At 41.3% G+C, this 16,052-nt stretch overlaps 2 protein-coding genes and 1 pseudogene across 2 annotated transcripts in view; 1 reads left to right on the plus strand and 2 right to left on the minus strand.

The window, feature by feature from the left end:
• Positions 1-14,866, plus strand: part of LOC106723647 — a 30,463-nt gene extending 15,597 nt beyond the window's left edge. Inside the window, exon 3 of the mRNA XM_014528095.1 lies at positions 14,037-14,866. Within this exon, the coding sequence (XP_014383581.1) occupies positions 14,037-14,128 (92 nt within the window). The 3' untranslated portion in view covers positions 14,129-14,866. The remainder of the gene's footprint in view (positions 1-14,036) is intronic.
• LOC102244686 (leucine-rich repeat-containing protein 37A) overlaps positions 719-16,052 on the minus strand; it is a 40,885-nt gene continuing 25,551 nt past the window's right edge. The window contains exons 8-15 of the mRNA XM_005879935.2: positions 15,046-15,161; positions 13,115-13,249; positions 12,504-12,631; positions 11,958-12,062; positions 6,189-6,226; positions 1,223-1,274; positions 1,017-1,141; positions 719-907 (exon numbers count right to left, since the gene is read on the minus strand). Of these exons, the coding sequence (XP_005879997.2) occupies positions 823-907; positions 1,017-1,141; positions 1,223-1,274; positions 6,189-6,226; positions 11,958-12,062; positions 12,504-12,631; positions 13,115-13,249; positions 15,046-15,161 (784 nt within the window). The 3' untranslated portion in view covers positions 719-822. The remainder of the gene's footprint in view (positions 908-1,016; positions 1,142-1,222; positions 1,275-6,188; positions 6,227-11,957; positions 12,063-12,503; positions 12,632-13,114; positions 13,250-15,045; positions 15,162-16,052) is intronic.
• LOC106723646 lies at positions 5,432-6,063 on the minus strand (annotated as a pseudogene).

Raw genomic sequence — 16,052 nt, forward strand, 5'->3', positions numbered from 1 at the left:
CTAACAGCAGAAAGACTGGGAATGACTGGTCACTATGACACACACTGACCACCAGGGGGCAGACGCTCAATGCAGGAGCTGCCCCCTGGTGGTCAGTGTGCTCCCACAGGGGGAGCTCTGCTCAGCCACAAGCCAGGCTGATGGCTGCCAGCACAGCGGTGGTGGTAGGAGCCACTCACGCCTCCTCAGCAGCGCTAAGGATGTCTGACTGCAGCTTAGGCCTGCTCCCTGCTGGCAAGTGGACATCCCCCGAGGGCTGCCAGGCTGCCAGAGGGATGTCTGACTGCCAGCTTGGGCCCGATCTCCCAGGGAGCGGGGCCTAAGCCAGCAGGTGGACATCCTCCGAGGAGTCCCAGACTGCAAGAGGGCATACGCCGGGCTGAGGGACCCCCCTGAGTGCACAAATTTTTGTGCACCGGGCCTCTAGTTTGAAATATCCTATCTAATATAGACAAAGATTGAAATTGACCGTACCTTCACTACGCCTCCCATTGGCTAGCCAGCGAGATATGCAAATTAACCGCCAACAAAGATGGTGGTTAATTTGCATATGTAGGTGCAAAGTGGTGGAGCGAAGACTGAAGGCAGCTCCGGCCACCAGAGCAGTGAGAGGCTTGAAGGCGCCTCTGGCCGCCGGAGCAGCGAGAGACTTGAAGGCGCCTCCGGCCGGAGCAAAGGCCTAGGTCCCGGAAGCCGGAGGAAAACCGGTGTCGGCAGCCAGGGGAAGGGAAGGCCTATTGCACGAATCTTTTCATGCAACAGGCCTCTAGTATGTTTAATAATGCTAATAAGGCTGAGGATGTAGTTCAATCAGTGGAGGTTTTATTCTTCACTTTCCTCTGCTGCCTCTTCAGCAGGATATTCTGATGTATTTATCCTCTCTCCTGTGGCTTCTTCACTCTGTTCCCTGGGGTAAGAAGAAGAAGGCCAAGGCTTTTACTCTTGAAAAAAACAATTAAACTATTCATTATTTCCTCATTTTAGATAAGAATTCTAAATTGTTCCTAATCATTTACATTTTTAGGAAAGCTACATTCTCAGTTGTATCCTGAGACTTCTGCTCATTTTTCTTAAATATGGCCAGGAAAGATGCAAACAGATTCTTCAGCCAAAGAAACAGTCTTCTGCAGAAACCGCCCTCCTACAAAACAGAGAGGGAAATCTGAACTCTGAGTTTCCCCTGCTTTGTCCCACCATAGTACTTTATCTTCCTCAAATTTACCTCCAGCTGGTATTCTGCTGATTTGTTCTGCTGGCCACTTGCAAGAGAGCCCCTTGGAAGAAAATACATGCTGACAATTAGTGATTCCATGTCTCTTACACATATAGCTCTTATTAGGACTAAATGGTTACCTGGGTCCATACTCCCAAGCAAAATCACCACAGACCTGGCACTTAAAAAACAATTCCTTGCATAGTGGGCTTCGAGAAGTCCTCTGTGTGTGTTTAAAATGCCCCTGCAATACCTCTGGGAGACCTATGTATGTGGCTTGTGTTAGGGTCACTGAAAGAGGAACGCATGAGGCCAAAGTGGTAAGGGGTTATAGGGTTAGGGTTATTATGTCATCTGGAAAACCAGATGGGCTGAGCCCTTTCAAAATGGCACCAGCACCCAGGGACAGGGAGTCAGAGATTTTAAAGGATTATAGGTGGGCTTTTTCTGGGCAGACAATTCTCTGGACCAGTCCTGAAGGGAAAGATACGGGTCTTAGCAAGTGGAATGTAGTCTAAGCGAAAGGGAATATTGGTTGTGAAGTGGTGCAAAGATCAGTTCCCAGGGGAGGATTTATCCATTCAATTATTTGATCAGATCTAATATTCCATTCTTTTTGTTTTATGGAATAGGGACGAAGGTCATATCTTCTATAGTTACCTAGGGGGGACATCGAGATCATAAGGGGATGGACTTTGATTGTAGTCATCTGGAACACTGTATAGATTCCTCATGATTGGAGTGAGGGGTTGCAGTAGCATGATTTCTCCAAGCAACTAGTTGGTGAAGGCTCGAAAGCGGTCTTGTTGAGTGACTTGGAACGTAAAAGTTGGTCCTGAGGATACCTATCTCTGTCTCCCAGTCAACTGGACTGGGACCTGCACCCTAATCTATCTCACCTCTGAAACAGACATTGCCCCTACTAATCGGTCCTTCAAGGTTCCTCTCACTGCTTACACTTGGATCGGGAGAGGTACTGCCCTCCTTCCCTTCCTTGCCTGCATAGGAAAAGCTATAGGCCTAGGCACTGGTATAGGGGGACTGGCAACCTCCCTTTCCTATTATCAGAGCCTATCCAAAGACTTTGCAGAAAGCTTAGAGGAAACTGCCCTGAGTGTTGACTCAGTACAGTATGAGACAGATTCCCTGGCAGCAAAATCGGACAGGACCTGACCTCCGCACAGCTGAGAAAGAGGAAAAATGCTGTTTTTACACCAATCAGTCTGGCATAGTAAGAGATAGGGCAAAAAAACTGGTCGATAGCGCCTCAAAAGTCTGACAACAACTTTCAGAATCTTGGGGTTCCTGGCTACAGAATCTTAACTGGACCTCCTGGCTTTTACTTCTGGGTGGACCCCTCTTAATGTTCGTCTTGGCACTCGTCTTTGGCCTGGGCATCCTAAGAGCCCTTTCCTCCTTCCTCCAAAACCATATTCAGGCAATCAGATCCATAGGGGAAATGATGCTATTCCAGACCTACTCTAGATATTATCTCCTCCCTCTATCACTGACTAATTAGGGGCATCTCTACACCCCACCTAAGCATGAAGAAGCTACAGAAGAATGAGATCAGCATCTCTCATCCACCCCAGCTTGCAGGAACCCCAGCTTATAGGAATCCCAGCTTACAGGGGGAAAAACGAGAGGCTGGAATGTTAGACATATTCTTGCACTCCATCATGCCCTGCTTGGGGCTCTTTCCCCTCCAAGCAATTTTCCTGTTCACCGACCAGTTTCTCATTGTAGGTCTCATGATTAACAGCCTTTGGTTTCCAGTAAACTGCTTCACCCAGTTCCCAGTGGACCACCTACACCTGATTTAACCAGTTAGTCTGACTGACCTTTACAAGAAACATAAATATCCTGCTCCCTCTACTCTGCCCTGCTGATGCCATTTTGGTCTCAGCCCTTCTGCTAGCAGATGTAACAATCCTATATAATAAAAGGCTAATAAGCAAATCGACCCATCAGTGGAACAACTGGTTGCTATGATGTGCACTGACCACCAGGGGGCAGATGCTCAATGCAGGAGCTGCCCCCTAGTGGTCAGTGCACTCCCACAGGGGGAGCGCCACTCAGCCAGAAGCCCTGAGCCAGCTCACGGCTGGCAAGTGCAGCAGCGGTGGTGGGAGCCTCTCCCACCCTGCGGCAGTGCTAAGGATGTCCAACTGCTGGCTTAGGCCCCTCCCCAGGAGGAAGCCGTCAGTTGGACATCCCCTGAGGGCTCCTGGACTGCGAGAAGGTGCAGGCCAGGCTGAGGGAACCCCCAGTACACAAATTTTATGCACCAGGCCAAAATTCCAGAATTTATCATTCTTTACCCCTTTTGGCCTCATGTGTTCCTCCTCCGGTGACCCTTACAGCTTGGCATGGGATATAGGTATGATTTTCAGCCCCACTCACCTTCTTGGCACTTGCACAAGTGCCCTCATGCAGTGAAAAAATTTTTAAAAAGCACAACCACACTGGGCAGAAGCAGTTTACACTCTCCAGAATCATTTTACATCTGTTTTTAGTCTCACATGCATCATTTGCTGGGGCAGGGTGAGGGGTGTTTTTATTTTCCTAGTTGCCTTATCCTGTAAGTTAAATCACACCAACTAAATATCTGACTCCAACTCACAAAGTTATCTAGCTTGCTGACTGCCACTGATGAAGGGGTGAATTGTGAAATCAGTTTAAAGGTCATAACAGACACTAAAATACAAAGTCTTGTTTTTTTAATACAAACAGAAAAAAATCAGAGTGCATAATAATATTGTTTTAGAAACTACTTATGTCACCCTGACCGGTTTGGCTCAGTGGATAGAGCGTCGACCTGTAGACTGAAGGGTCCCGGGTTCGATTCCGGTCAAGGGCATGTACCTTGGTTGCGGGCACATCCCCAGTGGGGGGTGTGCAGGAGGCAGCTGATCGATGTTTCTCTCTCATCGATGTTTCTAACTGTCTATCCCTCTCCCTTCCTCTCTGTAAAAAATCAATAAAATATGTTTAAAAAAAAAGAAACTACTTATGTCTGGCATGTGTGTAATGAGTTGTGACATAAAATGTAGCTCATATCCCAAGCACAATACAATCAATGGAAAAGACCCTAACAATGGGCAAGGTATTTTCTTTCCCTTTCCCCTTCTCCATTTCCTTTTTATTAAAGAAAAAGACAAACTACTGTATAAGGTCTTTCCCAGTTAAAATTTTATGAATTTAGATAAAGGGAATAGAGAGAGTAGGGGCCTGAAAACTGGTACAGTAAGGCCTCGATTTTGGGGACCTACATTTGGACTTTGGATTTAACAGACAAAATTTCTGGTCCATATGTCATATGTGAAAATAATACCCTGTCAATTTTAAAATGCTTTTAAGCAAAGTTTGCTTATAATTAAATTAACAGGTTATTTTTTGTTATTAATTCATTATTACTTTAAACAAATTTTAGCAAATAGGTCATATGTTACAAAAAACACTGTAGTATTTATGTAAGTAAATATTATATATCTACAACTATAGTCTACATATTTAAATCCAAGAGTCACTCCTTATAAAAAATGATTGGGAAATGATTAGGAAGTAATTACACTGCATGACTTTCTGCAGCAGTTTTAATGTGTGCAGGCACGGTTCTGAGGTGTTGCTAAGCCCCAGCCGTGTGCATTTGTTTACTCTCAGTGACTAGTGAATGCATGCATTTACTAGACCTGTTCAGTATAAATTTGAAATTACAGAAATACAGAAAATTTTTCTGTGAAATTAAACTTTTCATATATAATTTTAATTACACAAATGAGACTACATAAGTAAAAACAGGTAATCTAAAATGTCATTCTAAAATTTGTTTAAAATAACAGTGAATTAATTACAAAGTGTCATTTTAACATATGCATTTGGAAAACCTACTTTATTATTTAATAGACTTTTGGCTTAAAGGACACACCCTTGCTCAAATTAGTCTGTTATATCGAGGTTTTCCTGCTAATTTGCAGGAAGGACTCATATATTCTACCTTTCATCAGCCTTAAAGGAGACTAGTGTCTTTACCCTAAGACCATGTGGCCTTCCCTACTCTTTCCCCAGAACCTCCATCACTAGCAGAAACACATACAACCAAGACCTCTCCCTCTATACCATCTCCTTAAAGGGGTAGTGACAGCAGACGCATCTGTGCCAGTCCGTTCTATTTCAGCTTTGGCTAAGGAGCCATTTTTGCAAAATCTAGGCAAAGCATCAGGATAAATAACTATTCTTTCCAAATTTGATGGTTTCCTCGCTGTAAAATGAGGAGATTGAAATAGATGAGTTATGAATTCTTCTGTATTTTTTAAAAAATAATGAATTTACTCCCAGACCATAAGTTTTTGGGTTTGTTTTTTTTTTTTTCTTCTTCTGGGATATCTTTTTCTTCTGTGCAACCTTCTTTTCTGTTTTAGGAACAATCTGCTCTTTTCCAATAAGGATCACCTCACTGTGGCAGGGAGAGCTCATGTATGGGTTAATCTGCCCATGAGCTCTGTAAGTTCTGCACTGCATTTTGGGAGCTTTGTTCACCTGGATGTACTTAATGACCAGAGAATCTACGTCTAAACCTTTAAGCTTGGTGTTGATTTCTGCATTTTTAAGTACGTACAGCAAAAATTCAGCACTCTTTTTAGGCCACTGACCTTGCACCCAGCCCCACTCTTTGGCCTGGGCACACCTACCAACTCCACCATTGTAATGACAGAATGGCACACACTGCTTCTGTAAAGTGACATCCTTCAGATGCTTGGTGGTTTTTTGAATATGCATACCCTTGGTGGCATGGGCAGTTTCACAAGTGTGCTTAAAGTGAACAAAAAGGTTTAAACCTCTGGACTTCCATGATTTTGTTGGGTTTTCTGACTCAGTGAATAATGAACCATTTTCAGAGGTCACCTCTGGCCGCTTAGAGAAAGTTCCTCTAGTGCTAAAATTCTATTTTAAAAATCACCAGACTCATATTTACCTTGAGCTTTCTTTTGAAGCCTCCTTACTGTGACAAATCTGTTTTGGGAGAAAACAACATCATGATTATTCATCAGAATGACCACTGTCTCTAAAGCTTTGATTCCTGCCATGATTCCTTCCCTTTTAAGTGAGATGATAACTCTTTTGAGGACAAAAACTCTGCCTAGTCCTTTGACTCTTCCATAGTCTTAACTTAGGACCTTGCATGCAGTTGGCAATGCATTTTATTGGCTGTTTCAGATAACATTCAGCAGATAATTCCCAATAAAAACTCTTAGAAGTAGAAAAGAAAATGAAAGTATCTACCAGAAATCTACACAGCAGCTTTGTTTTAGGTCAAGGACAAGAGTAGGATGCCAGTTATTACTGATACTATTCATCATTGGTGAGGAGGTCCTAATCAATTTAATAAGAAAAATGAAGTACTGGAAAGAAAGAGACAAAACCTATTTGCACATGAGATGATGCACAACCTAAAAAGCCCAAGAGCCATAGATTAAACTATTTAAAAAATATATTTTTAATGATTTCAGATAGGGAGAGGGAGAGATAGAAATATCCATGATGAGAGAGAATCATGGATCAGCTGCCTCTTGCACACCCCCTACTGGGGATCAAGCCCACAACTGGGCATGTGCCCTTGACCGGAATCCAACCCAGGACCCTTCAGTCCGAAGGCCAACGCTCTATCAACTGAGCCAAACTGGTTAGGGGGAGATTAAACTTTTATTGGCAGTAATACAATTCAGTAATATGGCTAAATCCAAAATCAAGAGATCAACATGCAGCCATAGCTGGTTTGCTTAGTGGATAGAGTATCAGCCTGCAGACTGAAGGGTCCCAGGTTCGATGCCTGGGTTATGGGTTCCATCCCCAGTGGGGAGCGTTCAGGAGACAGCCGATCAATGATTCTCATCATTGATGTTTCTCTCTCTCTCTCCCTCTCCCTTCCTTTCTAAAATCAATAAAAAATATATTTAAAAAAAGAGATCAACATGCAAACCTCAATATCTTTCCTACATACCACAAATAACAAAAAAAAAATGAGAGAACCCATTTACAATAAATACATAAAGTACCCAGAAATAAACTTAACAAAAAATGTGTTAAGACCTATGTAATAAAAACATTAAAACTCTTCTAAAGGCCAGTAAGAGAATACACATGAGGTATCCTGTCCCTAGAATTCTGTAAAGATGTCAATTCTCCTCAAATTAAACCTACAGATGCAATGCAATCTTATTCAAATTCCAAGATAGGTGTGTTTTTTTAATTGATTTTATAGAGAGGAAAAAGAGGTAGAGAGAGAAACATCGATGTAAGAGAGAAACATCTGTGTGAGCAAGAAACATCAATGGGTTGCCTACAAACCACTTCTGACCAGGGATCAAACCCGAAATATGGGCATGTGCCCTGACCGGGAATCAAACACACCACCCTTTGGTGCATAGAATAACGCGCCCACCAAGTAAGTCACATCAGGCAGGGCCGAAAATAGTTTTTAAACAAAAACTGGCCAGCTGACATTTGGTAGAGAAAATGTGCAAGAATAGCTATGAAATTTATAAAAAAGATAAAAAATCAGGAGCTTACCCTATCAGAAGTCAAAATATAAAGGAATTGTAATTAATAGTGATACTGCTATTACCTAGTGATACAGAAAAAGACAACTGAATCAACAGAATAGAGTCCTGACAAAGAATTTTAGATCAGTAAAGAAAGAGCCATCCAATAAAAAATTTTAAAACAATTGGATATTCATGTAGAAAGAAAAGAAGTCAACCACACTAAAAACAAAGTCAATGATCAAGTTAAAAAATTAGAAATAACAATAAATGTTATAAAAAGGGCTAAAAAAGATCAGACTATTTACATACTTGAGATGACAAAGGCCTCACTAACAAAATCCACATCCCATAAGCCATGGGAAGCTGTCAGATATGGTGACAAACTGTCTACACACATCCTAGTCTTCAAAGCCCTTGCCCTCTTACACCCTTGACTGTCTTCTTCCTGTCGATTTTTGGAACTCTTTTTATATTAAACCAGAGGCTCAGTGCACGAAATCACGTGACAGCCAAACCCACCGTGCTGTGAGACCCATCAATGCACCTCCTGGTGACTGATCATTTGGTCATTATGGCATTATGGCCACTGGCCTTTTATAATAGAGATAACTTAATCCTTTCAGTGGCTTTCATTGAATTTCAATGTTTCAAATATTCCCCAGTGGTTTTTGTGTGTGTGTGTGTGTGTTTTTTTTTTGTTAATCCTCACCTGAGGGTATTTTCCCCATTACTTTTCAGAGAGAGAAGGGAAGAAGGGAAAGGGTGGGAGAGAGAGAAAGTGTGAGAGAGAGCAATGGATGTGAGAGAGACACATCCACTGGTTGCCTTCCACATGGCATGTGCAACCAGGTACGTGCCCTGGACCAGGAATCAAACCTGTGACCATTTGGTGTGTGGGGCGATGCTCTAACCACTGAACAAAACCAGGGCCCCAGTGTTTTTGTCTTTTCTAAGAAGACAGAACAGTGGAGTAAGAAGCACAAGCTTTGTAGTCAGGCAAAACAGGATTCTGTTTTTGGTTTTGCCACTGGGGCCTTAAGTTGATCTCCATCTATGGAAGAAGACAGTACTATGGTCCTCACAGGATTGTGGAGATTGAATCAGATAATACATGGAAAACTTTCCATCTATGCTTGACATAAACCAGTGCTAAGCCTGGTAATGGTGTCACAGACAAGGTGATTTCTGCCTGTGGTATTAGACGCAGAAAGCTCTTTCCCGACACCAGGTTATAAAAATATTGCTCCTAGCCCTGGCTGATGTGGCTCAGTTGGACATTATCCCATGCATTGGGAGGCTGCTGGTCCAATCCAGCCAGTATGCCTCAGTGGTTGAGCGCTGATCTATAAACCAGGAGGTCATTGTTCGATTCCCGGTCAGGGCACATGCCTGGGTTGCTGGCTCAATTCCCAGTAAGGGTATGCAGGAGGTAGCTGTTTTTCCCTCTCCTCCCCTCCTCTCTCACTAAAAATCAATAAAAATATTTAAAAAATAAAAATAAGCCCTGGCCAGTGTTTCTCACTGGTTAAAGAGTCAGCCCTCCCACCAAAGGGTTGCAGGTTCAATCCCCAGTCAAGGTCACGTACCTGCATGGCCCGGTGGAAGCTCCTGCAGGAGGCAACCAATAGATGTGTCTTTCACACCTCTCTCTCTCTCTTCCCCGTCCTTCTTTCCCTACTTCTCTCTCTAAAAGAAAGCAATGGAAAGCAATGGGTGAAGATTTTTTTAAAATAATAAAATAAATTAAAATATTGCCTTTTATTTTCTTCTAGTACTTTTATGGGTGTGTTTTTTTTGCATTTATGTAAATATGTTTGTTTGAGGTGAGAAACAGAGATCTGTTGTTATTTTCCCCTCAAATACTAGATAGGTAGCTTTTCCATTACCATTTCTTCATTTTTCTTCCACAGACTATAATACTAAAAGGTGACATTTCAGAAGTCTTAGGAACACACAGGTCTGTCTATTGCTACACTCTGTATGCTACTTCAAACAAATATTAGGTTGCATTACTCCTCATTGTAGAATTGCCCCATCTTTCTTCCTTTGAACACCATTACTATCCACTACAAAACATGACATGCTCAAAAAGTTTATCATCTAAGTAGGAAGAGAAAATAATGAAACAACATAAGTAAATACAAATCCAAGGATAAACCACACAGAAATTAAATGCAGTATAGGAGTTTGTAGAAATTCCAAAAAAAAGCAAAAGGCTATATGCCACCTGGAGATGTAGAGGGTACTGTCTAGGCAATGGCCAATTACTTTCTTTCCAGAGGTCTTGGCAAGTTGACCCCAAGCTACTCCCCAGGCTGCTAGGCTCAGAAATAAGACTCTCTTCACCAAGAGAAAACTCACTTCTTCCTATCGTGGAAGTCTCAATTTATCAACACTGCAGGATTAATAAAAAATCAGAATGCCAGATTATGACCTGACAGTGAGAACTGCATCTGTTCCACAGCATCTGTGCTTCTACATGATCAGGGAAACACATTCTGTAGAGATAGGCCACCATGGCACACTAAAGCACAATCAGAGAACAGAATAAGAACAAAAGGAGCCCTAGCTGGTGTGGCTCAGTGGATAGAGCATCAGGCCTGCGGACTGAAGGGTCCGGGTTTGATTCTGGTCAAGGGCACATGCCTGGGTTGCAGGCTCAATCCCCAGGAGGGGGCGTGCAGGAGGCAGACGATCAATGATTCTTATCATTGATGTTTCTAGCTCTCTCCCCCCTCTCCCTTCCTCTCTGAAATCAATAAAAATATATTTTTAAAAAAGAACAAAAGAAATCAGCCAAATCCAATGTTTAATGAAAAGGACTGAATAAGCCAAATCCATTCAACTCCCAGACAGGCACAGCCAGGCTAGTGGGCCTGACTCTCCACATATGCTGCCAGAGATGACATCTCTACCCTTAGGAAATGTTAGGATGGACAATGCTCATGTTGGTCTCTTCTTCACCTATTCTCTGCTTTTACTACTGACCAATCCTCCTGCAGATAGACATTATTTCTCTTTAGCAGTTAATGCATCTCATCAGGTTTTACTCCAGTCTGATAGACCAGGAAGCCATTTGGTCCTTACACATCACGGCTCTGCTCCATGATGTGTTGACCTTGGTATTTCTCTCTGGGAGAGCCACCTTTTAAAAAATTGCTTACCACATTTTTAAGTTCTCAGGGGAGGGGAATGACTTACTATTGTCCCTCCCCCACACAAAATGGTACCAATTTCACAAAAGGACTAGGACCAGGAGGGCTGGAGTTCTCAAGGAAGGCTTCATGAGGACAGATGAACTTGAGCTGGCTTTTGAGAGAGTCACAGGATTTCCCCAGGCAGAGCAAAATAAGGGAATTTTAGATGGGCAAAGGCCCCCAAAAATGTGGGAATGGGCCTGGTGTGGCTAGGTTATGGTGAGGGGTGGCTTTGGCTGGAATGGAGGGCTGCCATGACTGTTGAAAGAGTAAATAAAATATATTATGTTGGATTTATGGAGTAGAGTCAAGATTGTCAGCTTATTAAATCACTCTTTTAATGTCAGCAATCTGCCTGTAGGGAAAGTACACCATTATGTAATTGAACAAAAGGGACACAGACAAGCTCTGGGAACAGGTGACTCTAACATGTCATGCTTTAGAGAAGCCTGATGCAGGATTTAGGCTGCAGTGTTTTAACTGAATCTACTTACACCGTGCCTTACACACTGGAGAAGAAAGCTGCTAAGTAAACTTTAAGAATTGACAAGATCACAATTTTATCATTTTTGCCATGTCCTGTCTGCTAGGGTGGCATAGCTCCACGAGGGTGGTGATTCTACATCTCTTCTCATTTCAGCCAACAAGGAAATAAATCAATGGAGAAAGAGAGTAATGAGTGCATCACTCGACATCGTTCATTTTGAGTTGAAGAAATTTTGCTATCATGTCAATTCTGACCTATCAAACTTAAGTTTCAAAATAGTCTAGTGACTTACCTTGATTTCAATTCCAGAGAGATCTCTGGGAATGGGATTCATTTTAAAATCCATGGAATATAAATTTGTAATAAAAGAACAAATCATATCTCAGTGCTCATGAATAAAGAGGAGTATCTAGTAGGAGTAGGTGGGACAGTGGCTTTGATTTTCAGGTTGTGGGTTCTGAACCTCCTCTAAAAACAGAAAATATATTGGAAATCTGAATTAACTGTTGTCTTACCGCAATGAGACAGAAAACTACGAAATAAAAAGCTACTACTGCAATCACAGGTGATGCTATGATGACTTTGTTGTAGTTCTTATATCCTGGCACTTCATTTCTGAACTGGAAAAAAAAAAGAACATTAAAAAAACCCCACCAAAACACCAAAGAGACAGATGGGATAAAAAAAAATAACTATTAGCTAGCCTATTCTAGAGAATAGCTAACTATTTGTAACTATTATTCTAAAATCCCACTCTTCCAGGTAAATAGCTAACGTATAGGTTCTTCAAGAACATACCAAATCTAATGTGTTATGTAATCTGAGAATCAGCATTTTCTTGTACAATTTACTTATTTTGGGTGTTAGGTCCTCTTCTCCTCTACCCTAGAACAGGGGTACAATTCCTAAATGAGCAAAATGAGAGATCACTATTTTCGCCAAAGTCACATGGTCAAGACAAAATTCAGATGAGGTGCCCCTAGTCTTCTTGCCTGAGTACTTTCATGGCATGTCCTAAACTGACTAAAAGCCCGGTTCCGTGTTTCAGGAGCTGTCCTCACCTCATTTGACTCCTCCTCTTCCTGTTCCCCCGGGGCTTCCATCCTCTCATTTTTCCATTGTTCTGTATCCAACTCTTCCTTGGAAACCTTTACTTCCTGCTGCTCATCAAGCAATTTCATCAGGAGGCCTGTTCCAGAAAATAGAGTTTCCTCAATTTATTTTTGAAACTTGAATTGTATAATTCAGGTTTAAGGGAAGGGTTCCGTCTGTTGTTTATCAAATGACTCAGGGGCATATCTGCATTGTGTACATTTGAAAAGGGGAGTTTAATGAATGGTAATAACATTGATTCTGTATCTTCTAGATATTTTTCCAAGAATAAGGCTGCCAGGTCAGTGTGCTCAGTGGTGAGCATTCACCTATGAACCAGGAGGTCACAGTTCGATTCCCAGTTAGGGCACATACCTAGGATGCAGGCTCCATCCCCAGTGAGGAGCGTGGAGGAGGCAGCTGATCAATTATTCTCTCTCATCATTGTTGTTTCTATCTCTCTCCCTCTCCCTTCCTCTCGAAGTCAATAAAAATTTATTTTCAAGAAAGAAATAAGGCAATATGTAATTCAGTGCACTAATAATATCATTTTTTTTATCATTAAAGTCTAGCTGCTCACTCATGAAGGCTGACAAAGTCTCGCTATTTTTCTTTGGGGCTGTCCTCTCTGGCTCAATTGTCAGCTCACTGCTGTTGTAGTTTTTCCGGTCTTCTAATATTTTCATGAATGGTCGTTCTGTAAGTACTTGTTCATCTGTCAAAAAAGATACCACATTTGATATTGAAAGACTCATGGGACAGCTATTTGTCAGTCCATAGCCATACATCCCAGTCCATTACATAGGGAATCAGCAAGTATTTGAGTGCCATTTAGAGAGGAGAAAAATAAACCCCAACTTAAACCTATGATTTTTGACACAACAAAAGGAGAAAATGCATCTTTTTAAAAAGTGGTTACTTAGAACATTCCATAGCATGACATATGGTGACTATATTTAGGATTATACCATTGGTCCCCAAGGGCCAACAGCCAGTTACTGGAGGAAAGCCAGGGCTGGAAGACCCACTCAGTTAGACGCTCTACAGATCTACTGTGAACTCCTCACATTCACGCCCCCATCCTGTCCTGCTTCAGATGCATAGGGGGCCTGAGCCTGCCTCTCTCCACTCTTCAGGATGCTTGTGTTCTTGCTACCATCACAGATGCCCACGATTAACCCCCACTGCTAACATGTCCTCATCTGGACACACCCTTCTCCACTACCTCACCGATTCTTCACTTGGGCCCTGCCTCCACATATGCCAGCCCCATAACAGACGGCTCTATACAGAAAAAACAGTATGTCTACCCTCGCTCTGTGCTTAAGATTTAGGCAGGCATCTGGGATGTACATTAAGAGACTTGCCAGGTTGTGTACCACTGTGGAATGTTCAATAAATCTATGGAATAATACTTGGGGTTCTAAAATACATAAGGTAAAAAATAACTTTTGTCAGATGCCTACTTTGCTAACATTTCATGTCATTTCTTATATTTTCAGCTGTACTTGGGGAACCATCAAAAGCTTCTGATTGTGTGAAACTCAAGTGCACCATTGTGCAGCTGGTACACAAGAATTTTCAGAAGAATTAAAAGTATTGCTGGTGGTGATAAGGGTGAGAGAAGGAGGTAACGTCCTGGGAAAGAGGAGCATAGGCTTACGGAGAGCCCAAAACTGGGAGCTCTAGGTGACAGCTCTTAGCCCTTTCTGGTCTTGTTTTTACTCACCTTAAAAGGAGATTAAAATGGCTAATCTGCCCACTGTTGGGGCAGAAGGGAGTAATATAATTGGTCAAAACATTGTTCTGAAAAATAAGCAACACTGACTTTATGTAAGTAGCACAGCAGTATTATTTATGATGTGCCCCAGATCACTGACAAAAACCCATATTCAAGTTATCTGGGCATGAAATATCTTTTGGAAGTTATCAAGTAGCTGCCAATAAACCTAATGTGGAGAAAAATACTTAAAAGCACAGGACTGTTTGGTGGATAGAAAACCTTGTGCTTCAGAACAAGTTCAGAGTTGGACAGTCTAAGAAAGAGCCCTCCCATGCCTTAGAAGGGCTGGGTAGCAGCTTCTGGTGATGGATCCAAAAACTCTCAGGTTCCAAATAAAACTTACATAAATCAGCATCATTTGTATTCTTTTCATAAACTTGCAAAAACAAAATAAAAATGTATCTATATCTGTGTACACTGCAAAGGGCAATTGAAACCTAATGCACACAAAAGAATTTACAAACTGTGACACACTAATGAACAAGTTCTCATTTGGAAGTAAAGCACCCAGCAGAGAGCACAACACACACGATGTGGCCATTAATGGAAATACCCTTCCCTTCATCAGACTCTTAGCAAGGAGTAGTTCTTAAAATTTTGGAGTTGAACTCTGAGTAAATGAATAGAAATAATGCAGTTACCTCATTTGCTTACAAACTTATCATCATTGATTACAAATGAAAACAAAATAAAAATTAAAAAATTTATCATGGGTAATTCAGACTCACCACAATGTGTTTTTACCAGACACTCATTGTCACAATGCAGTTTGATTGACTTGGCAACAGCCTCAATACTATTTTTAAAGTGGCAGAGGCAGCAGGCCAAACGGCTAGGTAAGATCCTATAAATGGAAACACAAAGAATTAAATTAGTGGCAAAGGAATTACCTGAATAGGTAGAAGAGGTAGGCCAAGGCTACCACAGGGTTGGGCAAAAAAGAATTGTTGGGGCATTATCTCCTGAAGAGTTTTATAGGGATCAGTTGGCCATTTGCTATTTATGAATATTGTAAATAAATAGAAAGGAGGAAAGAAGTGCTCAACAGAAGGGTAAGAATGGCAATGGGTATGGGATGCCTAGAATAAATGTGATAGAGATTATAACTGGGTGACACTGATCTGTAGTTTAATTCAGATGTATCTCCTTCTCCCAACCACAAAGAATAATGTTAATAAAATATAAAGTAATTATTTTAAAGAAGAGCCCATGAGTTCACAATGATACTCAAAAAGAAAAGAGAGAAGCTATTATTTATAGAATAATGCCAGCTAAAAAATGGAGAAAGAATAGTCTTTTCAATGAACGGTGCTGGGACAATTGGATATCTCCATGTAAGAAAAGTGAACTTCAACCCAAACCATATACAGAAATGGACTTAAATTGGTTGAAAGATCTAAATGTAAAACCTTGAACTATAGAACTTCTACAAGAAAACATATAAGAAAATCTTTATAACCTTGAATTGGGCAAGATTTCTTAGATACAATACCAAAAGCAGAATCTATAAAAAACAAAAAAGGGATTAATTGAACATTATCGAAATTAAGAATTTCTGCCCCACAAAGAACACTCTTGGAAGAATGAAGAGACAAGCCACAGAATGGGAGCAAATACTTACCAATTGACATATTTAACATAGGACTTGTTTCCAGAATATGTAAATAACCCAAACTCAATGTAAAATAGATAAATGATTCAAAGATATACAGATGGCAAATAAACATATGAAAAT

Source organism: Myotis brandtii, unplaced genomic scaffold, assembly GCF_000412655.1.
Source record: "Myotis brandtii unplaced genomic scaffold, ASM41265v1 scaffold617, whole genome shotgun sequence".
Taxonomy (NCBI): domain Eukaryota; kingdom Metazoa; phylum Chordata; class Mammalia; order Chiroptera; family Vespertilionidae; genus Myotis; species Myotis brandtii.